Source organism: Trichoderma ghanense, assembly GCF_004382785.1.
Source record: "Trichoderma ghanense strain CCMA-1212 chromosome Unknown scaffold_6, whole genome shotgun sequence".
In the NCBI taxonomy this organism is placed as follows: domain Eukaryota; kingdom Fungi; phylum Ascomycota; class Sordariomycetes; order Hypocreales; family Hypocreaceae; genus Trichoderma; species Trichoderma ghanense.
In genome coordinates this window covers 1,036,589-1,060,693 of record NW_027395669.1, presented here as the reverse complement: position 1 = coordinate 1,060,693, position 24,105 = coordinate 1,036,589, and the positions used below count along the sequence as shown (strand labels likewise).

Here is a 24,105-nt window from a genome sequence, read left to right as displayed (position 1 = left end):
ATACTCACTGAGAGATGAAGACAAGAGAGGCAAGATGGAATGATATGGGGAGTTAGTTAGCTCGTATGCAATATTAGTACTACACTGAAACGATTCTCTTCTATCCATCGGCCTTGATCAATTGTTGAACTCGCTCTTCTGCATATGCCCTGGACGTAATCGTCGCAAGTTTGAAGATGGGCGAATAGGCAATGCAACTGGTTACTTGCTGACTCAGACGTCGCTTTTCACATGCGTGTCTGAGGTGTGATTTGCTATTTGAGGGTCAATGAACATGACGGGGCTTTTCCGCCGTAGCAATTCCGAGTTGGTTGAAATACTTCTTCATATTAATCTCAAAGCCAGGAATCATCATCTAACTGCAATTATGTGTTTTGCCCCCCTTTGTTGGCGTGGATCAACGGGCGGGCCGCCGAAGCAAAAGAATGGAGGCGAGCCTCGGCAATTCAGAGTGCTGATGCTCTCATAACGATGAAGTGGTGCGCCTTGACGTACCGATCGTGATCAGGCCAGGAACGGAAAGTCTACCTAGCAAAGTACAGTGCATAGTCCAGCATAAGCAAGCAAAGGTGGTTGGTCCTAGAGAGTGAGATTTGATCCAAGATTGCCATCTTAGTGGCTTGGAATAGCCGTACTACCGACGACACAGAGAGATTTTCGAAAGTCAATTTGGCCCGTGCAATGCCGTTGAATAATTGGATGGATCGTGCTTTTTCTTTTCAGGTGCCGGAGCTGAATGGAGACGGACAGTCCGGTGGATTCATGTTAGCTTCGGCAGGGCTGAGCCGAGGCATTTCTGAGCCTCTCTACCTTACCTTACGTCAAGTGAGACCCCTGATCCGATGTGCTTGACTCGATGCCGGGGACGCTGGACTTGTTTTCCCTTTCTTTTTCAATTTATTCTACGAGTATAGGTTTCAACTGTTGCAAAGCTTCTCCTCGAGCTGTCAACAGTCATTGTGGGATGCCTTTTTAGGAGGCTTTGAGAATATCGACACAGTCAGGCCAAGACAACAGAGGGGCCACCACACAACATGAGCGGCCGTGATACAGAACCCAAGGTGGAGGGCACAGAAAAGGTGCTGGACAAGCGGACGACGCTGCTCAGGCCTCCAGAGCCGGACCCGAACAAGGCGCCCATTGAGCACACGGTCGAGGTGACGCCGCTGGCGGTGCTGGGCGAGGTAAGCAGACAAGCCATCAATCACTTCTCTATCCATCCACCCAGAGGATGCTCTACGTTGAAGCCATCACGACACATGGAAAACACCGGCTAAAGATTTGATGGCACCTACCGCAGGACATCTTCACCAACACGCGCCCACTATGGCTCCCCCAGGGCGCGCGCGGCGTCTACGGAGGCGCCGTCATCGCGCAGAGCCTGGCGGCGGCGCAGATGACGGTGCGCGACGACTTCCTGGTGCACTCGTGCCACTGCTACTTTCTGCTGGCGGGCTCGGCGACGATCCCCATCATGTACCACGTCGAGCGGGTGCGCGACGGGCGGTCGTTTGCGACGCGGACGGTGCAGGCGCGGCAGAAGGGGCGGTGCATCTTCACGACGACGGTCAGCTTCGTGCGCGAGGGCAGCGGCGGGGCGAGGCAGATCCGGCACGCGGCGGCGCTGCCCGAGGGCGTGGAGATGCCGGACGCGAGCTGGGACGCCGCCGAGGCCGTTGCCCGTAGCGACGGCGGCCAAGGAGGGGGTGATCCGTTCCTGAGCCGGCGGATCGAGATGCTGCGGGTGCGGGACCCGGACGCGAGGCCGGACCAGATGAAGGCGCGGCAGTGGCACCGCTGCAAGGGCAAGATCTCGGCGTCGGGGGGCCACCAGGCGCACCTCAACGCGCTGGCATACATGTCGGACAAGTACTTTGTCGGGACGGTGGCCCGGATTCACCGGCTGTGGCGGCTGGGCATGACGCCGGAGGAGGTGGCGGCGCTGCCCGAGGCGGAGCTGCGGCGGGTGCGCGAGTTTCTCGAGTTTGAGGGCATGGGCGGGCGGCTCGAGGACTGGGTTGGCAGGCCGCGGATGGGCATGATGGTTAGTCTTGACCATAGCATTTACTTTCACGAGCCCAAGAGGGTGAGGGCGGACGAGTGGATGTTTTCGGAGATGGAGAGTCCGTGGAGCGGGGACGGGAGGGGGGTGGTGATGCAGAGGATCTATGCGCAGGATGGGACGTTGCTGGCGAGTTGTATGCAGGAGGTGAGCTCTCTTCTTTTGGTCTCCTTCTCCTGATGGTTGTTTGATGAGTTGACTGACGACGTGAACATAGGGCGTGGTGAGACTGCAGCAGGACGAGACGGAAAGGGGGGCCAAGCTGTGAATGGACGACAAGGGAACGACTTAGACGTGTTTTACTTGTTACACGGAGACGATACCTGAGTTCCGCCGATATGGATCTCTAATTATATAGCGGCTGTTTGAGTTTGTGATTGATAGCTGCCGTTTGCATATAACAAGTTACTGTTCGTTATCACACTTACCGTTCGAGTCTAGAGTAAGACCACGATTTGGACACGATGCTTGTTCCAATGCATTGTACAAGAGGGTGTCTTTGACACTTCTGTCTTTACTCGTCTGTCCTCTTCGATGCTTCATCGGTTTTCACACTCACTGAACCTCTCCAACCATCTATACATCTCCACTCGTCCTCCCTGCTGGACGTCTGCTTTACTTAGCGTTCAACACGTAGCAAATCAATATCCGCCTCAAACGTCCATTCCAAGACAATCAGGCTCATAGTCGCATTGCCGAAAGCCGACATGTGATAGTCTCAAGTCTCCTCCCCCCTACTGGACGCAAACAAGGCAGAATCTCAGCCGCAGCCACGCTCCTTCGGCACAAGCGTCCACCCCGCTAGCAGAGCCAAGAAGCTGTCTACCTGTTTCAAAAATAGCAACCGAATGAAGAAGGGATGCTTCTGATTTTCAATGCCATCATGTGAACAACCAGCCTCAAATTTCCTCAAGAAGAGGTGACGTGAAGAGGGCATTAAATTCATACCTATCGTGGTGTCTTAGTAGAGGTGGGATGTACAAAGTACCGACAGCACGTTGTGTGTCCCTGGAAGCTGGGAAGGTACGGAATGCTGCATTCCGACACCAACAAGTACCTTACCTCACCTGGGGCAAGAGCAATCACAACACCAAACTGTTTCTTCGTCTCCTCTTCATCAAGCCCCAACATTTGCCTCCCGTGACGCTTTCAACTCTTGAAGAGGTATGTACCGTTGATCTCTCTTATTCATTGTTTGTTGCTGGACCGCCTCATTTCTTCTGCTTCAATCGACAATCCCCACACGGGAGATGCACGGAAACAACATCGCCAACAGACACAAGCTCGGATCACTACCTACGCACTGACTCACCGTCAACGGCTTGGAAAGGGAAAAGTGTTCCTGGCTTGGCTTGCTTGGCACCGGGGTTGTGGCGCAGCGAAGCAAGACCCTAAGCCAATAACCGCCAGGCGGGATCTCGTCCATTGGCTCTTTTGCAAATTGCGCCTACAACATGGGCCGCCTCTAGATCGACGGGTGGCGCTTCAGCTCCAGAAGGATTCGAAAAGAGCCCCAAGGATGGCAGCCATGCGACGCTGCTCCAACTATCGAGGTACGAGCCAAGCCGCAGCCGGCATGCCCCCATCACCCTGACCGCAGCTATTCACGCTGACAGTAGAGTAGCAATCCAGCAGGCAAATTCCATCGACGCTCCTCTTAGGTTGCCCAACCTGCACCTGACAGGTTATACGGCACAAACACTTCTTGGCTCGTGGCCCGCCAGCCCTTCAGGGTCAAATCATGGACGCAAAGCTACAGCGCTTTCTGATACCTCTGATGCCCGGCCCGATCCCACAAGGGGCCTATGTTGTGTCCATGTCTCTCACACATCCGGCGCTCTATTGTCTTCGCACGGAAAAGATCAGATAGACTCATGGGGCCACCTTTCGTGTGTCACCCCGAATGGACGGACAAGCAGCATGGGGTTGCTGGCTGCTGGGTCTCCGGGCATGGCTTCCCAACCCCGAGTCGTCTTAGCCGCATGCAGTGGCAGGGATGAGGCGACGAGTAGTGAGATGATGGTCGTTCAGCTCCTTCAGGCAGTCGCCGCAGCGTTCTAAATCTATGCTTAAAAATGCTGGAGCAGCCGCAATCGATTTGCGTGTCGTCTCTTGTCTGACCGCGACTTGAGCCTCCTTCACCAAAGGCAGCTGACGACGGCGTGTTACTTTGCTCTGCCTGCTTCTGCCTGCTGGGACATATTTCTCAGCCATCACCACAACGTTGGGCTCGACCTCTCCTTCTTTCCACTCCATTTGCATCCACAATGCGCTCCGCTCAGTACATCTCGCTGGCGGGCTTCTTTGCCGCGGCCACAGTTTCTGCAGGCGTCGTTACCGTCCCCTTTGAGAAGCGAAACCTCAACCCTGACTTCGCCCCATCACTGCTCCGTCGCGATGGCAGTGTGAGCCTTGACGCCATCAACAACCTCACTGGAGGTGGCTACTATGCCCAGTTCAGCGTTGGCACGCCTCCCCAGAAGCTGAGTTTCCTGCTCGACACCGGCAGCAGTGATACCTGGGTCAACTCCGTCACTGCAGACCTCTGCACAGACGAGTATACTCAGCAGTCTGTTGGGGAGTATTGTTTCAGACAATGTAGGTCGCATCTTCTCATCAATTCCACATCACTTCTGGCCTCCCGGTCGCACAGCTAATCTTTTCCGCCATTGTAGTCAACCCAAGGAGGAGTAGCTCCTATAAGTCGAGCACTGAAGTCTTCGACATCACCTACCTTGATGGTCGCAGGATACGAGGCAACTACTTCAAGGACACCGTCACCATCAACAACGCGAGCATCACGGGCCAGCAGCTTGGCCTAGCCCTGCAGTCAGTCCGTGGCACAGGCATCCTGGGCTTGGGATTCCGGGAGAACGAAGCTTCCGATACCAAGTATCCCACCGTCGTCGAGAACCTGGTGTCCCAAAAGGTCATTCCCGTTCCGGCATTCAGCCTCTACCTCAACGACTTGCAAACCAGCCAGGGCATCCTTCTCTTTGGCGGTGTTGATACCGACAAGTTCCACGGCGGCCTCGCCACTCTGCCCCTTCAGTCACTGCCGCCGTCCATTGCCAAGACCCAGGATATTGTCATGTACAGCGTCAACTTGGATGGCTTCTCGGCGTCCGGCCTTGATACCCCCGACGTCAGCGCCAAGGCCATTCTCGACTCTGGCTCAACAATCACTCTGCTCCCAGATGCTGTCGTGCAGGAAATCTTTGACAAGTACGGCGTCCTCAACATCCAGGGACTTCCCATTCCGTTTGTCGACTGCGCCAAAGCAAACACCAAGGATGCCAGCTTCAACTTCAAATTCGACGGCAAGACGATCAAGGTGCCCATTGACGAAATGGTCCTGAACAACCTCGCCGCGGCTTCAGACCAAATCCTTTCGGATCCCACCTTGAGCAAGTTTTTCGACGGGTGGAGCGGAGTGTGCACCTTCGGCATGAGCTCGACCAAGACCTATGGCATCGAGTCTGACGAGTTTGTCTTGCTGGGCGACACCTTCTTGCGCTCCGCCTACGTCGTCTACGACCTGCAGAACAAACAGATTGGCATTGCCCAGGCGACCCTCAACTCGACCACCAGCTCCATTGTCGAGTTCAAGGCGGGCTCCAAGACCATTCCGGGCCCTGCTTCCACGGGCGACGACTCCGACGACTCTGACGACTCTGACAGCTCGTCGGATGATTCAGGTAATTTAATCCCTCCCACAATTACTAGAGACTCTAGCCATTCTGACACTCACTTAGATTCTGCCGGTGCTTCCATTCATCCCACTTTTTCCATCACTCTGGCTGGCACCTTGTTCATGGCTATTTCCATGATGATGAGTGCGCTATAGAGGACCTATATCCATCATGATAATGATCGTTTACTTTCACAAAGATGTCTAGCTGTGTTTGGCGAGATGGTGAGGCAATGTTTGGGTTCACAATTTACGGCGAATATTTTATAAAGACGAGATATAGTGTAGAGTGACCAGCTTTCCTAGGGAACATGCAGCAGCAGCGATGATGGGTTTCTCTTCATTTTGGTTACATGCATGGTAATATACAAAGGCCTATATAACCTCAGATATATCGAGTGGATTTTCAATGGCACAAGCAAGGATTGACGAAGCGTAGCAACTGCACATATCCGTTGGCATTGACTTCTCGTAGTTTTTAGATGTAGACAGATCCTCCAATGTTTTGCGTACATGGCCCTCAACCAACCATTGGCTTAGAGTGCACCAGAGTCTTGGGATTTTGAAGTTGGCGTAAGGTCGACGCACGTTCTCGGATGCAAAAAGACAATGATTGGAGAGAGAATCCTTTGACGAGATGAGAAAGCAACAGCCGTCGTAGAGACCTTATCCCAAATGTGTGTTTGTATTCGAGTCTCTGAAAGCCACGATGCATGCATGTCGCCATAAAACACAATCCGTCCAAATCCCCCATAACCGAATCGAATATAATCTTCACGTCTTTTTCGAATCCTCGTCCTTGTCCTCGTCCCTGTCTTCCCCGTTCTGCAGGCCGTCCTTCTTATCGCCAAACTCGCTGAAAAAGCGCTCCCTCGCCCGCTCGTTGACGGCATCGACGTAGTCCTTCCGGTTGTTGACCGTCCTGCTCTCGCCCAACGCCTGCGCGCTGCCCAGATTCGCGCCCTCGGCGCCCAACCCCACGCCCTGCCGATACACGTGTGTGACGATGCTATCGGTGCGCCCCTCGGCGTTCGCGCCCAGGCCGCTGCCAGACGTCCAGCCCATCTTGGCGAGCATTCCCGCGCCCTTTGATGGCGCGGGGGCTTTTTCTTGCGCTGGAGCCTTGGCCTTGCCCTGATCCTTCTGAGGTCCTGAAGCGCTCTTGTCTGCGAAGACGGGAAGGGGCTTCTTTGGCTGGTTCCACTGCTCACGGCGTTCCTTGGCTCTGTCGCGATATTGGGGTGCTGCGGCGTTGGCGTTGGAAGCATCGTCGTCGCCTTCGGTTCGTGTAGGTAGTGGGATGCCTCGTTTGCTCAACCGCTCGAGCGCGCTCTTGATTGCCTGCTCGTCTTGCAGCTTCTCCCCATGAAGCTGCGAGTTTCCATGACGACTCAGCTCGTCAAGGGACTTGAACTTGCGCATGCAAAGAAGACACTGAAGCTTTTCTCGGTCCGCATATGGAGTGATTGGCTTTTCGTCTTTGGTTTGCACGTCAGGCTTGGCTGCAGGCATCTTGTCGCCGTTCTGCTTCTCTGGAGGAGGCAGTGGTGGCGGTGCGGAAGAGGGTGCGGGAGGTGCTGGCTGCGCTGGTTGAACTGGGAGTGATGTTGAGTTTGCTTGAGCGCCCAAGGCCTGCGTGGATGCCCCGGGAAATGCAAATTTGATGGGTGCTTCCTTCGAGTCTTTGACAGGCAGCTGCTTAGCAACCGTCGTGCCAGACTCATTCGTGTGAATCTCCTCGTGCTTCTTCTGCCACAGCGCCATATGGCCAGCCATGGCAGGCACCGCCTTTTTGGCAGCAGCACTCAAGGGATCATCTGCCTTTCTCTTCTTCGGCTTCTTGTTGTTACCGCCCTGGTCGCCTCCCTTCTGTTCTCCGTCTGCGCTGGCACTTCCTGGCGGTTCAGGCGCCAAGATCTTCTGGCTGGGGTAGGCTCGTAAATCGCGATATCGGACGCGGAGACTCGGATTGAAGAGTGGGCTGAAGGAGAATCTCTCCATCTCGGGCGTGACCTCGCGTTCCTCCGGAACAAAGACTCCCAGATGAATGTGAGACACGGAGACGGGAGAGGCCGCAACGCTGAAGGATGGCAGAAGCTTGATTTTCGCCATGGCATCCATGGCATCCTGCAAAGTCCAAAATTCCGCGAAGCCGTATTTGACCGACTCATCCGTAACGGAGTCGCGCATCAAGAATACGCGATGGAGTGACCCTGGGCGTGCGCCAGTCCGGGCAGCGCGATCGGCTGGAGCGGTTGACTGAAGCTTCGAGCCCGGCGCCAGCTTCTGGCTGGCTGAATCGGGCTTGGCAAGCTCCAAACGCTTCATGTCGGCGGCAAACATTTCCTCGGTAACGTAGGCCATCAGAGGATACACTACCAAGATCTGGGTAGGCGTATCGGCGGCGTCAGCAGCGGGATTCAAGCTGACCTGCATCGCAGAGGCTACAAGTAAGAGTAAGTTATCAGCCGCGAGAGCTAGGGTCAAATCAAAGAATGACTTGGACGTACATAAAGGCGACGAGCCACAGCGTTTGCACTTTGCGCGAGAAGAGTAGTTATCAAAGCCGCACTGCGTGCATGTCAGTTGTCGTTCCACTCCGTCAGACGGTATCAAAAAGTACTTACGGGTTGGCATATCCATTGGCCGCCGGCGCGCGTATCTCCGTCCGCTCTGCGATGGGCAAAGTGAATGAAAGCACTGCACTTGCCATCGGGGACCTCATCAGTCGTGTAAGGAAGTGTGAAGTGGACCCTTGGGAAATGTTCATTGACAAAGGCAGTTGCATGGTCAACGTCCTCGAACTGGATGAAGGCTCGTCGTTTTCCTTTGCCAGGTGTCAGTAAGAGGTTGCTAGGCAAGAAGACCGTTCTCAGAGCACACAGACCTTTGGCATACGTCAACCGAACGTCGACGACTGAATAGTCCTCAGAAATGCAGTCGCGGATAATGCTCTCTCGTAGCTGGATGTAAAGCTCTCGTCAGAAACACAGTTCTCCCTAAGCGCTTTCTCCAGATCTGCCACTCCATGCAATACTGACCTCGACTCCGTCCACCCTGACGGGCAGCCCTTCAAAAATAACAGTATCACTAGGCAGCCCAGCGTCTCCTAATCGGCCGCCCTCTCTTGGGGGGCTGCGGGAACGACTCCTGCTGTAATAATCTGGGGGCGGTGATCGCGACGAGTATCTCCTGCTACGGTATGAGGAGGCAGCATAGTCGTTGTCTCTGGCCTGGTCGTGGCGTCCACGGTGATAGTCATCGTTATACATTCTGCCCTGGTTGTCACGACTCCAGTCAGGAGGGCTCAGACTCGGCCTCGGCCTGGGGCGCGCGTCATGAGCGTCTTGATAGTCTGGCGCTCGATCGGCGCCAAAGGGAGGAGACTGGCGAGGCGGCCGGGGGCGATGATCGCGCCGGTCCCACGCGTTGGCGTACATGCCGTCGTCCCTGGAAGGAGACTGTGAATAGCCTCGTTGTCCCGTGGGCAAGTTAGCCGTCAAGCTCAATTCATCAGCCATTTTTTTTTTCAACAGGCTCCTGGAGCTGGAGCCGAGAGAACATTGGGCCTCTCAGACTTCCATGGATGCGCGGGCCGTGTCTTTACCCTGCCGCGATGGTTGGTAGTCGTCGTGGTGGAAGTCTCTCGGTGGATGGCGGGAGTCGCGGTTGGCTTCGCGACGTCGGCCCCGGTCTGGGGATCGTGCGTGATGGTCGTCGCGCATAACGACAGAGGCCAGTCAGGTGCAGACGATGATGGATAGGAGGAGGAGTGAATGCGGACAAGAAAAGGAAGTGAAAAAAAAAAAGAGCGGGAGAGGTTGGCGATAGCTTCGTCAATAGGCGGGAAGAGGACAAAGAGATTGGCGCAAAGGTGGGATGTTGCGACATGCAGGAAAAAGTTCCAGAAAGGTAAGTAAGTAGGTAGTTAAAAGAGCTGATGGCTGACTCAGCCAGCTGTGAAGAGGGGGCTTACACGGAGGTACGCAGATCCCGGCGCAATTGCTGCTGCGGGACAAGTACCTCTTTGACGCCACTCCAAAGCATCGCAGACGGCATTATCCATCCTCTTCTCCTTCATCATATACCTCATGATATAGCCAAGTTTTGTTGAATGATCATCTCTTCTTGTCCCAATATTTTCCCCATATTTACTTCATATGCATGTTCCTCTTCTGATCCTCTAATTAGTCCATCTCTGCATCGGATACGGATAGTTGTCTCAGCTCTTCAGTGAGCATCTCACTCCAGCATTCACAACCCTCAAAAGCCTACACAGCCATGACAGACACAAAAGATGACGATACAAACACCATCTGGCACCTCTCAGACCAAAACTGCCACGTCGCCCTCACCCACGACCATCTCGACATCCAACAAGCAATAGACAAAGTCCGCAGCCCCTCAGCCGGCGCCATCGTCTTATTTGCAGGTTCGAGTCCCAACCCATCATGACGACGACTTGTTAAAAGCTAAATCATTGCAACCACAGGAACAACAAGAGACAGCTTCGCCGGAAAGCCAGTCAAGGAACTCCAATACACAGCCTACAGCAAGCTCGCCCTCCGCACCATGCTCTCCATCTGCAAGGACGTCCAGGCCAAGCACGGCCTGCAGGGCATCTCCATGATCCACCGCCTGGGCACGGTGCCCATCGGCCAGGAGAGCATCCTCATCGCCGTCTCGTCGCCGCACAGGCAGGCCGCGTGGAGGGCCGGCGAGGAGGCCCTCGAGGCGTGCAAGGCGCGGGTCGAGGTCTGGAAGAGGGAGGAGTTTGAGGGCGAGGGGGGCGTCTGGAGGGCGAATCGGGATGGGGCCGTCGGACAGAGGGTGGATTCATGATGATGATTTTGCATGTTCAACGCTGCTGCTGCTGCTTTTTTAGGTTGGGTTCTGTAATTTCTCTATTTCTTGTATATCGCGTCTTTCTTTTTTTTTGCAACGCTGTCTTTCCAAGTCAAACAAGGCCAAGTATAATTCCATTTCGCTATTCCTCGTTAAAAAACCCCCCCCAGAAACACCCCGAAAACGAAGTAAAACCGCGTACAAGTTGGTATCATTAATCTTCTCTCATTGCTCGTATAGCGGCAAGGGTTCTGTGAGAAACTCAAACGGACACCGAGGCGGACAATCGGAATCGCGCTCCCACAGCATGACTATTTTTCTCTCTCCATATCAGTACGTGTAATGCCGGGCGGAAACGATATGGAGAGAAGACTGACCAATATGTGAGCTGTAAATCTCCGCAAACGTCTGGCTCGTCCCCAAGCCCGACGGCGCCATGCACTCCGTCAGCGCCGAAGGATAAACAACGATGCCGTACTCGAAATGCAAGATCTTCCAGAACTCGACCGGCAGTCTTGACAATCGTCATCCAAGTCAGCCAGATCCCAACCTTGCCTCACCCGCAGAGACGCCGAGTTGAAGAACATACTTGAACTGCCCCGACTTGATGCACCCATGCACAAACACGCACACCGTCTCCAGCAGCACCAGCCCCCGACGGACCGCCTCCCCGAGCTGCTCCTCGTCCCAGCCGTGGACCCTCCGCAGCCGCTCCTCCGAGCACCGCGTCGCAATCGCCCATCCCTTCTCCATCTTCTTGATCGTCATCTCGTCCGCGTCGCACATGATGTGTTCTTGTTCTTTCCTGTCTTTTTCTCGCTGTTTTCGCAGAGCGAATGTGTTGATGACACTGGTCGATGTACCTTAGGTAGGTAGGGATGTGAGGGATCTCGTCTGCTGCAATAGGCCTTTCTAAATATATTTCGAGGAGGACTATACGTTGAGACACAAAATACTAATCTTGAAGGCTCGGGAAATAATAAAGAGGTTCTGCAATGGATTTGTTGTTTGTCTTTTAGGTTACCCAGGTTATCTCTGCCCTTTATACAAAGATTGTTCAAAGGAGCCGCCATTATTAAAGGCACCAGCGAACCATCAAGGTGCGTGGAAGGTACAATCAAGTCCGTTTGGCACCCAGGCCGGACTCTAATCGGCGGGCTTCCATTGCCATCAAGGTTCTGGATGATCATCTGCGCAGCTTAGGAAAAAAAAAAAAAAACAAAAAAAACAAAAAAAAAAAGAGCAGACCAGGTACTTGGAAATTTGGAAAGATGTCTTGCGTCACGCAGGAAATCCCGGGGGGGGAATCGTGACTTTGACTGGCTTCATGGTTTTTTTTTTAATGATGCCCGTGTAAGTGCAAGCGAACATGCTCTGCCTCTACTAGTAGGTAGGTACTGAGACTCTCAAGAAGCCTTGTCCGTTCTCCCCGACGATACCAAGTCTAGGTACCTTGCAGACCATCATTTTCTATGGAGAGCCATACGCAAATAAGCATCGAAATAAATCTCGCCTTGTCGGGTGAAAATGCCCTCATCCAGCCACTTGCACCGCAGATCTCTGGATTGCGCCAGTCTGTTTGCCGCAAAGGCCCGTCGGCGGGCCAGAGTGGCTTCGTGCTTCTAGTATTGCCGTCTCCGCCTGCGACCTGACTGCCCGTGGTCCATGCTCCGATGCCCTTGTTTGCAGTCAGAGTCAGATGTGTGTGGAGGGTAGCTGTATTGTATGCAGGTAAATGGTTGCTTGGACGCTGGTAAATTGAGGATATAACGAAAATAGGTACTAGGTATGTGCATGCTGCTATGTACATGTGGTATCTCGAGGCCATGACAGCCAGTTCGTAACGTGGAACAAATATACATCAATCATGATCCTCCACCCCCCTCACCGTCATCATCATTACAGTTCTTCCCATACAAGTAAGTACGCGCACTCACTCCAGCCCATGCCCCTCTCTAGAGAGCATAGTTTTCAGTGTGCAGGAAGATCTCCTCCAGCTCGTCGTCGCCCCAAATCTCCGCCTGCAGCTTCGCCACCGTGTTGGCCACGCCCACCCTCATGCCCGGGGGCCCGCAGACAAACACGGCTGTCCTTCGGCCCAGGATCCCTCTGCCCTCGGGCCCGCCCGTGGCCCATTCCTTGAGCATGTGTCCCAGATGGGGCCGGCCGTACGTGACAGTCCAACCGTCCTCGATTTGGTGCGGCACGGGGAACGCTGATCGCATCAGGTTCTTCTGGAACTCGGTGGGAGTCTGGGGGAACCCAAAGTCGAACCCAGCCTGCTGGCCAAAGCCGGCAGGTGCCCCAGCAGGGACGCCAGCGTTGTACAAATGTGCAAGTTCGGGAACCATGATGGGGACAGGCTCCTGCTCCTGCGGTGGCGCATCTTCCCCCTTCTTATCCTCGGGATAGCCATTCTCGTTGAGATTGCCCAATCCATTTTCAGACATGTCTGTCATGGTGGACTCGCGAGACGGAAAGCGAGGCGGAGGTGGTGGGTATTGATGAGGTTGCAAATACTTTTGCTGCGGAAGGGCCGTAATACGGTCCTCGTTCTCGGCTCGAAGCTCGCGCTCTCGGTCCGGATCACCCTGCGCCTCGGCATGGATGAGGGCCGAGTTGCGCTTCGAGGCAATGCCTGCCACAAAGCCGTCCAGCTTATCGTGCAACTTGTGACTCAAGGCTCGCGCGCTGTTCCCGTTGATGGGCGCCGTCATTTGCTGCCCTGGCCGGTTCCGCACCGCTGAGGTGACAAAGAACCTGCAGCGGACGCTCTCCGGAGGTGCTGATTCACGACAGATGCGCAGCTCTTCCTTGAACCAGTCCATGTCCTCAATTTTCTTCATTGCCCAAACGACGACAACCTTTCTGGTGATGGCCTTTCCATCACGCATTCGCTTGACCAGGTTGAGAAGCTGGGATATCAGTGACGTGATGCCGCTTCCGCCGGCAATGAGGATGCACGTGTCAAAGGCAGCCAGATCGCGCCTCATGCCGCCGTACGGGCCATCTAGAAATGCGCGGTATGTATGGAAAGGACCTTTCTCAATGGCAGTGTCCAGAACCTTGCGGGTAAACCCGCCGTAGGCCTTGAACAAGAGAATGCAGTCCCGATAGTTCTCCCCGTATTCAGAAGGGAAGTCTTCGCTGCATAGGGATGAAATGGTGAACGGATGGTTGTCGAACAATGAGATGCCGGGAATTCGGAGATATACGTATTGGCCAGGCTTCCATCGCATCTGCGTGGGAATGGTGACTTTGATGGCATTCTCGGCCATTAACGTGATCGCAGCCTCATCACCAACCATAAAGGATAGTCGCCCAGGCCAGGTCCAGTTGAGTTTGAATAGCCGCATGATGTTGCAGACGGCCCAGATGGCCACGGTGACGTAGAGGTAGTCCCAGGTGAGGAGTTTGTTGTTCGTATGCCAAAACAGCATGCCAACGTAAAGGATGCCGACCGGGACGTGGAAGATGACAAACAGTTCGTAGGCGACCCTTCGGATCCAGGGCAGTGAGGCCACGCAAAGCCAAATCAGCGGAACGATACAGGCGATTCCCGTGCCGTAGATGATGCCTCTCGAAGAGGGAAAAGTCGAGGCCCAGACTGACATGCCACCATCCTCCCAGACGGGCTGCACGTAAAAGGGAATCATGTGAACCAGTGATAGGAATAAAGAAAGGTAGCTGAGCCATCGGTGGAAGACATTGAGTCGCTCTGGCCCAATGCCGAGCAGCATGGTCAGGATGTTCGCCTTCATGCTCGTCGCAACAATCCAGGGCGTCAACGCCACAGAGAGCATGCCAGCCCTGATGGCCACGGGTGGCGCTCCAAAGCGAATGCTCTCCCAGTAGAGCGGTTGTTGGAGGAAGGTATATATGGTGACAAAGGCGAGGGCGAGAAACGACGTGGCTAGAACCGCAAGCGAGGAGAAGGTAAATCGATGCTTCCTGATGACAATGTCAGGCACAGATCGATAGAAGACCCATCGAAACAGGGCCAATGTGTCGTTGACGAAGCCGATGGACGAGAAGTGCGCTTTCGGACGGAACTTTTCGCCCATGGGGTCGCCGTCGGGGAAGAACTCCTGAGCCGTCCCGGTGCGAATGGCCGCCTGGACGAAGTTGGCGTCGACATTGTATGTGTCTCGATAGTGCGTCTCGACTTGTTGTTTGTAAATGGCTTGCCGGATCTTGTCCTGCCAGAAGTGCCAGACGCGGACCAAGATGACACAGCCCGAGACCGCTGCTGCGAAATAGGTCCAGCCGAGCGCATACTTGCCGGCTTTGGACCACGGGTCAACTGTGTCCGCCTGGACAAGGCCCGGCGGGCTCGTGGGAGTCAAGGGAATCAGCAACCGCTTGACGACGTCGGAAACGCTTCGCGTGGCTTGGGTAGCCAGCTCCTCCTGCATACTGGGCGCCATGACGACCAGTCGAAATCGAATTCAGCTGCTTCAGCCGCGCCTGAGCAGACGAGGCGGATGAGGCACGAAGCACAACAAGTGAGAGTGTGGGCGTGGTACTGCGAGGTAACCCCCGACTTGCGCAAGACGTAAGTAATGGAATAGCCTGCAGTTTCAACCTGGGCCAAGGACAGCGAATGGATGCGTCTATCGCATTGCAGCCAGAGCGCTTACAGCCCGCCGATCAGGAGGACCTGCTGCTATGAAGTGAGTGCCGATGAAGCAGCAGCGCGCTCCGGAGTCATAACGAGGAGTACCAGACTTCTCGACAGATTCACGGCCACTGGTTAAACGAAGGAGCCGGGCAGTGGGATGGCGAAGCTTGATCAACAACTGATGAGCGGTGGGGGGGGCGAAATGCGGCGGCCCGTGAGGATATAAAGCACAGACATGAAGCATGTCCTCGTACAGCTTCCCTTGACTCCCTGCAGTCGGTACGGAGCGAGTGATACAGGGATGTTTAAGCCGGTGGATCACACCCACGATGCACAAGGGACGATGGACCAGGGACGGCTGCGGAAGACTGGGTGACAAGCGCGGGATACTCGTACACTGTCGATACGAACGACCATCAGGCGTTGTCGACATGCACAACTCCCATGCGGGCGGGGAAGCTGGAATCGTGGTCGCGACGATTCTTTGACCTGATCCAGAACAGCGCCCGGCCAACATCGACAAAGGCAGGCAAAGGTAGCACAAATTGGTGTGAACCCAACGGTTGATGGGAAGCACCAGGAACCCCCCAGCGGCTGGCCAGGCCGCGAGATTGGCCGCTCGAGGCCCGGGGGTTGCGCATCCGGGGAATTGCGCACGCCGAGGGACGAATTGGCGCGGCCCAGTGTGACAGGCGACGTGATGAACCGGCGGCATGCAGGTCAACGTGCCGCAGTCCAGCCTTGGCGTGCCTCCAACCAGGGAATGGCGATATCTCGAGGTTGCTAGCGGGCGGGGCGGGTTGCTTTTGGATTTGCAGTGCTGTATCTCGCTCGGCAGACGGTTGATGGACGACGAGCAAGGGTCTTTTTGGCCTGCCGACTGCACGAGCTAATTAGCGAGAGACTCGATTCATGTCCTTTGTCCCTCGGACATGCACAACAAGGGCAGGCAGCCGGTGATCCGGTTGTTGGTGTCTGGCGTCTCCAGCTTTTGCTGACAACGGCTCCATAGGTGGCAGCAACGGCGTCGTCCAGGCGAAAGAGTAGAATCCCAAACTCGTCAAGCCAGAGGAGACACCTCCGTTCATGTTGTTGATTACCTGCCTAGAATACAAGGGTCATCGTGCGTGAGCTCTAGTGCAGACGGTGGCAAGCTCTGGCTTCTGCATTGGGCCACTCAAGAGCTGCAGCAGCTCCCAATCGAGGGCCGTTCGCGCAAGTCAAGAGACGACGGTTGGGGGCTGTTGGTGACGGATCTAACAAGTCCATCTAGTGCACCATATGCGCTCTGCACTGTGATTCGACGGGCGGCACTGGGGGGACTTTGAGTGTCTTGGACATGGGCGGCAAAACAAGGCGTGTGATTCGCGGGTTGGCTCGACGGTTGGGCGGCGGTCCGAGCAAATGAGGGACGGAGGAGAGCCCGCCAAGATGCTGGTAATCTCACGGTGAGGAGCACTGTGAATAACCACTGGAAATCAGTCCTGGCTGATCGCGTGGGATGGGATTGATTTCGATGGTTCTCTTGCAGGCCGTGGCGTCCCTTCAGCTGTTTGCGGCTTGTGGCCCGGGGTTTGGATCAGCTTTCGGCTAATGCTTCCCCCAGCAGCCTTGCCTGCGCGGTTGTACAAACTTGGTTCATTGTAAAATCATCAAAGCGCTCTTCTTGCATCTGCAATCTGTAGAGACTCCGCCATCTGGTCACGGCAGCGTTGCAGGCATATCACGTGTAGCAAGAACAATCGGTCGCCAAATTATATGGATGAACAGCTTTGATCAAAGGCGGCTCTGTCGATTGAAGATGAGCCGTATCTGGAGAAACGCGTCGATTAGATATCAATCGAAGCACTGGCTCAATGCAATGACAGAGTAAAGGTGAACGGCAACGACGGCATTGATTCATGCCCCTGTGGTTTATATCTGTCAAGGTCCAAGTTTCCAGGCCCTTTTCCTTGGCAAGCAGAGGCGGAACTCCGTCGCTCAGCCTTGTGATCCACCCAGAGCTCATTGGTCGTAGCTCAACACAGCTTCCCCACCCGCAAGGCTGAGAGCTCAAGTTTTCTTTCCCAACTTGTTGCTTGGGCACGGCGACGCAAAGAATAATTCGCAATAACATTCGACAAACTTGATACGCTTTGCTCAACCCGCACTTCCATGTTCTAATTTTGCATCGGCCTCTATCGTACTCAAATCGAAGCAACTATCCCCGAGCAACCGCCACAATGGCAGCCGAAGCGGGCCTCTCTCGCTCTACCTTTGCCAAGCTCTCTCCTCATCCATATCTCCTCGCAAACCTCGAACCCTCCAGCGACTCTGCCGCGCCGACGCGAAGCAATGGCCGCGCCCCATTCGAAGTTCGGAAACCGACGGTGAACCTGTCGAGCCTATCACATGCCCACGGAAGCGCTCTGGTGCGAACGGGAGACACAACCGTCATCTGCGGCATCCGGGGTGAAACAATCCTGACAGAGCACATCCCCAACTATCGCGCATCCAACACACAGACAGAACTATCCGACTACGACCTGTTGGTTCCGAATATCGAACTGGCCACCGGATCTGCACCGCAGTTCTTGCCCGGCGGCCCGCCTACAACGCTCGCTCAAACACTGAGCACCAGAATCTACTCTCTTCTACACAGCTCCAAACTGCTGCGCGCCGAGGACCTGCGGATATGGCATAAGCGATCGGCCGAGCCTGCGATTCCGATCCCAGGTGACGAAGAGGAGGTTATGGAGGAACAGGATGGGGAGCCATACGTGGCAGCCTACTGGGTGCTCTACATCGACATCTTCTTCATCTCCTTTGATGGCAACCCGTTTGATGCGGCCTGGGCTGCTACCGTGGCCGCTCTACGCGACACCAAGCTGCCCCATGCTCGCTACGACCCAGACCGAGAAATGATCTTGTGCTCTAGGAAAGACCCCAGACCTCTCACGGTGGGAAGCATACCGATTGCCTGCACGGCGGTCATCTTCACGGGCAATGAGACGAAAGACCAGGCTCCGGATGGCAAGTTCTGGCTGCTGGCTGACCCAGATACCCTCGAGGAGTCATTATGTAACGAGACGGTCACGATTGTCGTTGATTGCGCAGGCGGCTCAAGGAGAATCTTGTCCATCTCGAAGCACGGAGGCACGGCCATGACGGCAAAGCTGCTCGGGTCCAAGGACTTCCTCGACTGGGCGAGTAAGCGGTGGGAGGACTTTGCATTAGCAATCACTGGCACTCGGCTTTGAATCTAGTTTATCATAATACCACGATTGTTCAAGTATTTGCAAATCACTCCGGCATCTCCCATGGGTCCAGCAGTTCCAGTTGTGGGGGAAAACTGCATACTTTGTACGAGGAAATAGGGGTGCGGGATCTGGTAAATCATGACATCAAGTAAAATATACCTCATGCATCAAAACGGGCATGTGTCAACCATTCGAACCACCCTTTCAGACTTTATTCTAGGGCAGTAGATACCGGCCGACGACTCTCTCTACCGCTCAAGTCGAAGAAACCCGCGATGCCACGTACATGAAGCACACAAGACATAACGTGAGAAATTCGACAAGCGGTTACTATGTTAAAGAGAGAAGAGGAAAAAGAGAAGAGAAGGAAAAAAAAAAAAGCTCGGAAAATTGAGAAGCTCACACAATTTAGAGCACGCACAGGCCACCCGACTTAGCTAATCCAGACCTCCCCACTTCGCTTGAGCCTCCAGCAGCTTTCAAGCCCTCGCGACAAACGGTGCTATTTTTTCTTCGTCTCGATCTCTTCTCTTCTTCTTCTTCTTCCTTTTCTTCCTTCCATCATCTCCCCCTCCAGCAGAACCAATGGAATCCCTCTCAGACACAAAGTGGGATGTAGTGATCAGCGGCACGGGGCTCCAGCAATCCCTTCTCGCCCTGTAAGCTTCGGATTCCATTCGGCCTGGCCTGGCCTGCCTTGTGCCTGTGCCTCTTTTTTTCCTTATCTGCCTGGCAAAAAAAAAAGACTGACTGACCAGCTCTCGTGTCTCGTGAAAAAAAGTGCCCTGTCGCGATCTGGCAAGAACATCCTCCACGTCGATCCCAACGAGTACTATGGCGAGGCCGAGGCTGTCCTGAGCCTGCAAGAGGTCGACGAGTGGGCGGCGAGGCGGAAGTCCGGCGACGGCGATGGCGTCTTTGCATCTGCAAAGGTGACTCGCTCCGAGGGCGCCGAGAGCTTGTCGCCGAGAGGATACAGCCTCGCCCTGGCTCCTCAGCTGATCCACACGCGGTCGGAGCTGCTCGCCAAGCTCGTGTCCTCAAAAGCCTTTCGGCAGCTCGAGTTCCTCGCCGTCGGCTCGTTCTACGTCTTCCAGCCCTCATCTGCAGCCTCCTCCTCCTCCACCCCCAGCCTCAGCCGCATACCGTCTACCCGGGAAGACGTCTTTGCCAACACGATAATCTCCGTCAAGGCGAAGCGGGGGCTTATGAAGTTCCTCAAGTTTGTGCTGGACTACACATCCGAGCCGCAGACGGACGTTTGGAAGCCGCACGCGGGCGACTCGCTGGCGAGTTTCCTCGCGGCTGAGTTCAAGCTCGATGCCGACTTGCAGGCCTACGTCGTCACCCTGACCCTCAGCCTTGACGGCAACATCACAACAGAGGCTGGCCTGGCCGCTATCCACCGCCACATCACGTCCATGGGCGTCTTTGGCCCTGGATTCGCGGCCGTGTATCCCAAATGGGGCGGCCTCTCTGAGATTGCCCAAGTGGGCTGCCGAGCCGGTGCCGTCGGCGGCGCCGTCTACATGCTCGGCGTTGGCATCAAGGACGTCCAGAAAGCCTCTTCCACGGCCGAAATGCCCGAAGGAGCCCTGGACATTGTCCTTTCCAACGACATGCCCGTCAAGTCAAGAACCCTTGTCAAAGGGCTGGGTCAGCCGGCGCGCGAAAGCCGCCGCCTGAGCAGGCTCACGGCCATTGTCAACTCAGATCTGGCCTCGCTCTTTGAGGCCGTGTCTGAGGGTCCGACACCGGCCGTCGCCGTGGTTGCCATTCCCGCTGGGACGCGACTTGGCGAGGATGGCGTGTCAACGGAGTATCCCATCTACGCCATGGCTCATTCGAGTGACACGGGCGAATGCCCTCGTGGACAATGTAAGTTTCCTCAGTTCTTTTCCCACTCCTGCCTTCATTTTCTGTGTGTTATGATGATAAAACCGAAAACGAATACTTATCTACATTGGCTGAATCCCATTGACGATAACTTCCTCTGACAACCTGATACACACACACTTTCATTAGCCCTTTACTATCTTCTTCATTACGTTTACAAGCGATAGTTTGCTAATGCTCTATCTGATCACAGGCGTACTCTATCTCAGCGCTCTCGCAAGCCCAAATGCTCAAGCCCTTCTTGAAAAGGCGCTCTCGTCTCTGCTGGCATCGCTGGTAGTGGAAGGCCAGGAGTCTCCCAAGTCACTCTACCAACTGTATTATGAACAGATAGGCTATGACACCCCATCTGTAGATGTCGATGGGCAGTCTGCCGTGTTTTCGTCGCTACCTTTGGACCTTGCCTTTAACGATTCCGTATTAGATCCCGTGCGGAAAGCTTGGGAACTGGTCATGCCTGACGTCACGGATGAGGAGGCTGCAGAATACATGATATTCACAGACAGAGAAGGTGCCGATGCAGAAGATGAGCTTGATAATTAAATAGATAAGAAATTGCATCAGAGTAACGATTATATCTCCATGAAAGGCCCTATTTCTTGTGACGGTCATCTGAGTGACTGGCTCCTCCTAATCCTTCTGCAACCCCCTGCTCGAGACCATATTCGTCCGCCGCCGTACTGTTCGCATCTTGAGTCTGAAAGTAATCTGCAACAATCCTCCGGATTTCCGTCCATATTCCCATATTGCCCTCAGATCTGTGAAAATCCTTGCGACCACTGGAAGTCGCATCATTAGAAGAGAGAGAAAAATAAGTGAAATATCAAGGAGATCAAGTCCAGCCCCGCCGTCTGGAGTAAGTTGCCGACTTCTCATAATTCATCCCCATGCCAAGAGAGATGTCATTGTGTCCCAAACGCCGTGTGCCAAATGAAGGCATTCCCCTGAATGTCGAAACGTATCAGATACCTATTCGCGTGGTTCGCGTACCCTCTTAAGTCGTTCAAACCCAAACTCCCGAAACGTTCCCGGCTCAAAAAGGCCCAAATCAAGCAAGCTCATCGTCAGACTCCGCGTACACGCCCTCGCTGACGGACTTGACTCCAATTCGCAGAGTTCCAAATGGTTGCATGGCTGCAGCTCCGTCTTGGCGAACCGAAATGACATTCTTCGTCGCCAGAGACAACACATGAAGAAACGCCTGAGCGGCAATGGCTTTCGTATGGGTGCTGGGATCCGCCAGCTCCTCAAAATCAATCCAGCGGCGATTTCGCGGATCTCGACTGTGAGTGACTCCAGTCTTTTCAGCCTGCTCCGTGACATATCCCAGGAAGTTCTGGCTGGTCAAGTCGAGGCCCTGAGTGGACGCCTGTGCATCATTATTGCCTTGGTCAAAGTCAAGAGGACCAACGGGTCCGCCCATCTGGAAAGAAGAAACTTGAGAACCAAAGTCATCCATCCCGAAGAGCGGCTCGGCAGGGTCGCTGTGGCGGTCGATGACACCCAGCGCGCTTCCACGATTGAAGAGAGGGCTTGGAGCAACCTTTGACTTCTGCGCGCTTCCTCTGACAGATGAACCAGGGACAGCAGAGCCAGGACGGCTCCATGGCATCATCGAGGAAGAGTGGCGATCCTCCATTGGCGGTGCCGCGTCCATTCCAATCTCAGGAACAGAGTTGTCGTCAAACATGATGTGTGCATCGTCGGGGGCATTGTGATCCTCGCCTCGCCCAAGCTCCACGTCTTCAGTCATTCGTGGTCTTGTGCTTCGATTGCCGCCTTCTTGCTCGCCATCGAATGCTTCGTCTGATTTGCGTCGTCGACCACGCTTGATAGGCTCAAGTTGTTCGACTTCGTCTGGCTCCTGTCCCTGGAGACGAGCCTTCAACGAGATGCCAGCAAATTCACTGGCCAATGGGTGAACCAAGCCGGCTTTCTGGTGGTATGCTCCGACATGAGCAACGCCATACTCGTAGAGGAGCGCCATTGCATTCTTTTTCGCCTGGGCAGGAGTAGTAGTTGTTCTCGGTTGCTTGAGGTTCGAGGCGACATGATCTCTATTGATCTTGCTCCAATCCCTTATCACCGAACTTGGAAGGGCGATGCTCGTGTCCAGCATAGTATTCAGGCCAGGTCGACGGGATCGTGCCATCCTGGCAGATGCTTGGGCAATTTCTCCTTCTGCTGTCTCAGCTACCTGTTGCTGGGCTTCCATGGGTTGATTTCCTTCAACTGATTGGATCGCTTCCACCACTTGCTGTGCGTCGTCCCCAAACTCCAAGAGGTTTTCTTCTTCCTCCATGATGCTTCCTCGGTTCCGTTTAGGTACTCGCTGGAGACCAAGACCAACTACGGGGCTTGCTGCGACGGGAAGAGGAGGTAGCTCCGGCTCTGCGTCAAAAAGGCCAATGAGATTGCCTTCTCCGTCAAAGTCGAGACCGCAGCCTGCGATGGATGGAAATTCATCCTCGCCAAAAGGCTGGAATTCACCCATGTCGTCAGGAAGGTGAATTGATTTGCCAAACAGAGGGCTGAGGTTGCCAAAGTCCGAGGGAATGCGGCCACTTGCAGCAGACTGCGATGAAGGCGGCAGCTGGAGGTTGATGAGTGCAGGAGGGTGGCGCGGCGAGGAACTGCCTTGGCTCGCAGTGCCGAGCGGTGTCATCTGGGAGAACTTGCTCGCCGAGCCCTGGCTTGGATACGGCAGCAGGTCTTTGTCCCATCGCAGCAGTTCAAAGTTTGGCAGTGCAGCCAGGGGGTCGAAGCTGGGATCATCCTCCAACATGATATTCTGGCGCCTTGATCAAGCACGTTAGCTTTGGGTTTCAGTCATTAGGCATGGAATCTCCCATCTTACTTTGTCTTCCCTGCTCGTGGATCGGTCTCGCTGGTCTGAATGATGCGAAAGAAAGTCACCATGTCAGACTGGGTCTTTTCCGCGTCGGTGAGGACGTAGGCGCACTGGTGGGCAAACACGCGGGAGACGCCGTAGAGCAGGTTTCCCTGGAGGCGGAGGGCGAGGGGAGCTCCTGGGTCCAAGATCTTTTCGCACGCCTTGGGGACGTTGACCTCTTGGATCGCCTTCTTGGTCAGTCTCTTTTGGTTTCCTTTGCCGACCGTGGCGACCAGCCTGGATAGTGATGATGGTCAGTGGAAGCCAGTCTGCAGTTGAGCAGTTGAGTGCTTACCATATGGTAGCAACCCCATATTGGGTGTTGTTTAGGACTGTACGAAGTGTTAGGAACATGGAATGATCATATATAGGTGGGAGCTTTCGAGGCTTACTCTCATGGCTGTAGAACATGGTGAAATAGGGGGACTAAGCCGCCACAGAAAAGAGAGGCAACTCGCACGAGGAGCAGGAAGTAGGTGTTCCTTTGAGAGTATCTTGGAATAATCTCAATGAACCGATGAGTATGATGACAATGATTATATCAAAGATAAAGAAGGTGATGGTCCATATGCTTGAAGCCTCTACAAGCAGGCGCGCCGACCTTCTGATGAAAACGAATGCGTGGTGATGATGAAACCCGTTGAAGCTGGGAAACAAGTCGGAATGAGAAAGAATCGAAAGAAAGTAGAAAGAAAGACGCGAGAAGTCTTGAAACGCGTCGAACGCGTGACGTGATGAGATTCTATGCTCGCGGAAGAAGGAACAACTGTGTCCGCCTTCCTGTCAACTGCCAGCTGCCCGGCAGTTTTTTTCATCACCGCCTTTGGGAGGAGAGTTTCAGTTGCCAGAGGGCAGCTT

General features: G+C 54.6%; 9 protein-coding genes across 9 annotated transcripts; 5 read left to right on the top strand and 4 right to left on the bottom strand.

Moving 5' to 3' along the window:
* Positions 1–1,000: 1,000 nt before the first annotated feature.
* On the top strand, positions 1,001–2,330 carry CCMA1212_005956 (Acyl-coenzyme A thioesterase 8; the record flags this gene model as incomplete). The annotated part of the gene is made up of 3 exons (XM_073703200.1): positions 1,001–1,184; positions 1,301–2,209; positions 2,280–2,330. The coding sequence occupies exons 1-3, from the start codon at positions 1,035–1,037 to the stop codon at positions 2,328–2,330; spliced, it is 1,110 nt and encodes a 369-aa protein (XP_073558581.1). The 5' UTR covers positions 1,001–1,034.
* Positions 2,331–4,329: 1,999 nt separating this feature from the next.
* On the top strand, positions 4,330–5,909 carry CCMA1212_005955 (putative aspartic-type endopeptidase opsB; the record flags this gene model as incomplete). Its single annotated transcript, XM_073703199.1, has 2 exons — positions 4,330–4,660; positions 4,738–5,909. The coding sequence occupies 2 exons, from the start codon at positions 4,330–4,332 to the stop codon at positions 5,907–5,909; spliced, it is 1,503 nt and encodes a 500-aa protein (XP_073558578.1).
* Positions 5,910–6,527: 618 nt separating this feature from the next.
* Positions 6,528–9,274, bottom strand: CCMA1212_005954 (RNA-binding protein 5; the record flags this gene model as incomplete). The annotated part of the gene is made up of 5 exons (XM_073703198.1): positions 6,528–8,197; positions 8,264–8,324; positions 8,381–8,580; positions 8,641–8,716; positions 8,795–9,274. 5 exons carry the CDS (start codon positions 9,272–9,274, stop codon positions 6,528–6,530), a joined length of 2,487 nt encoding a protein of 828 aa, XP_073558579.1.
* Positions 9,275–10,034: 760 nt separating this feature from the next.
* On the top strand, positions 10,035–10,595 carry CCMA1212_005953 (Molybdopterin synthase catalytic subunit; the record flags this gene model as incomplete). Its single annotated transcript, XM_073703197.1, has 2 exons — positions 10,035–10,185; positions 10,246–10,595. The coding sequence occupies 2 exons, from the start codon at positions 10,035–10,037 to the stop codon at positions 10,593–10,595; spliced, it is 501 nt and encodes a 166-aa protein (XP_073558577.1).
* Positions 10,596–10,823: 228 nt separating this feature from the next.
* Positions 10,824–11,384, bottom strand: CCMA1212_005952 (uncharacterized protein; the record flags this gene model as incomplete). The annotated part of the gene is made up of 3 exons (XM_073703196.1): positions 10,824–10,909; positions 10,976–11,112; positions 11,188–11,384. 3 exons carry the CDS (start codon positions 11,382–11,384, stop codon positions 10,824–10,826), a joined length of 420 nt encoding a protein of 139 aa, XP_073558501.1.
* Positions 11,385–12,553: 1,169 nt separating this feature from the next.
* Positions 12,554–15,025, bottom strand: CCMA1212_005951 (Ferric/cupric reductase transmembrane component 7; the record flags this gene model as incomplete). The annotated part of the gene is made up of 1 exon (XM_073703195.1): positions 12,554–15,025. One exon carries the CDS (start codon positions 15,023–15,025, stop codon positions 12,554–12,556), a length of 2,472 nt encoding a protein of 823 aa, XP_073558575.1.
* Positions 15,026–17,441: 2,416 nt separating this feature from the next.
* Positions 17,442–18,458, top strand: CCMA1212_005950 (Exosome complex component rrp43; the record flags this gene model as incomplete). The annotated part of the gene is made up of 1 exon (XM_073703194.1): positions 17,442–18,458. The coding sequence occupies one exon, from the start codon at positions 17,442–17,444 to the stop codon at positions 18,456–18,458; it is 1,017 nt and encodes a 338-aa protein (XP_073558576.1).
* A 585-nt stretch (positions 18,459–19,043) lies between these two features.
* Positions 19,044–20,897, top strand: CCMA1212_005949 (Rab proteins geranylgeranyltransferase component A; the record flags this gene model as incomplete). Its single annotated transcript, XM_073703193.1, has 3 exons — positions 19,044–19,117; positions 19,240–20,336; positions 20,548–20,897. 3 exons carry the CDS (start codon positions 19,044–19,046, stop codon positions 20,895–20,897), a joined length of 1,521 nt encoding a protein of 506 aa, XP_073558331.1.
* Positions 20,898–21,402: 505 nt separating this feature from the next.
* On the bottom strand, positions 21,403–23,658 carry CCMA1212_005948 (Meiotic recombination protein rec8; the record flags this gene model as incomplete). The annotated part of the gene is made up of 4 exons (XM_073703192.1): positions 21,403–23,152; positions 23,212–23,484; positions 23,543–23,579; positions 23,640–23,658. 4 exons carry the CDS (start codon positions 23,656–23,658, stop codon positions 21,403–21,405), a joined length of 2,079 nt encoding a protein of 692 aa, XP_073558330.1.
* Between the last annotated feature and the right edge of the window lie 447 nt (positions 23,659–24,105).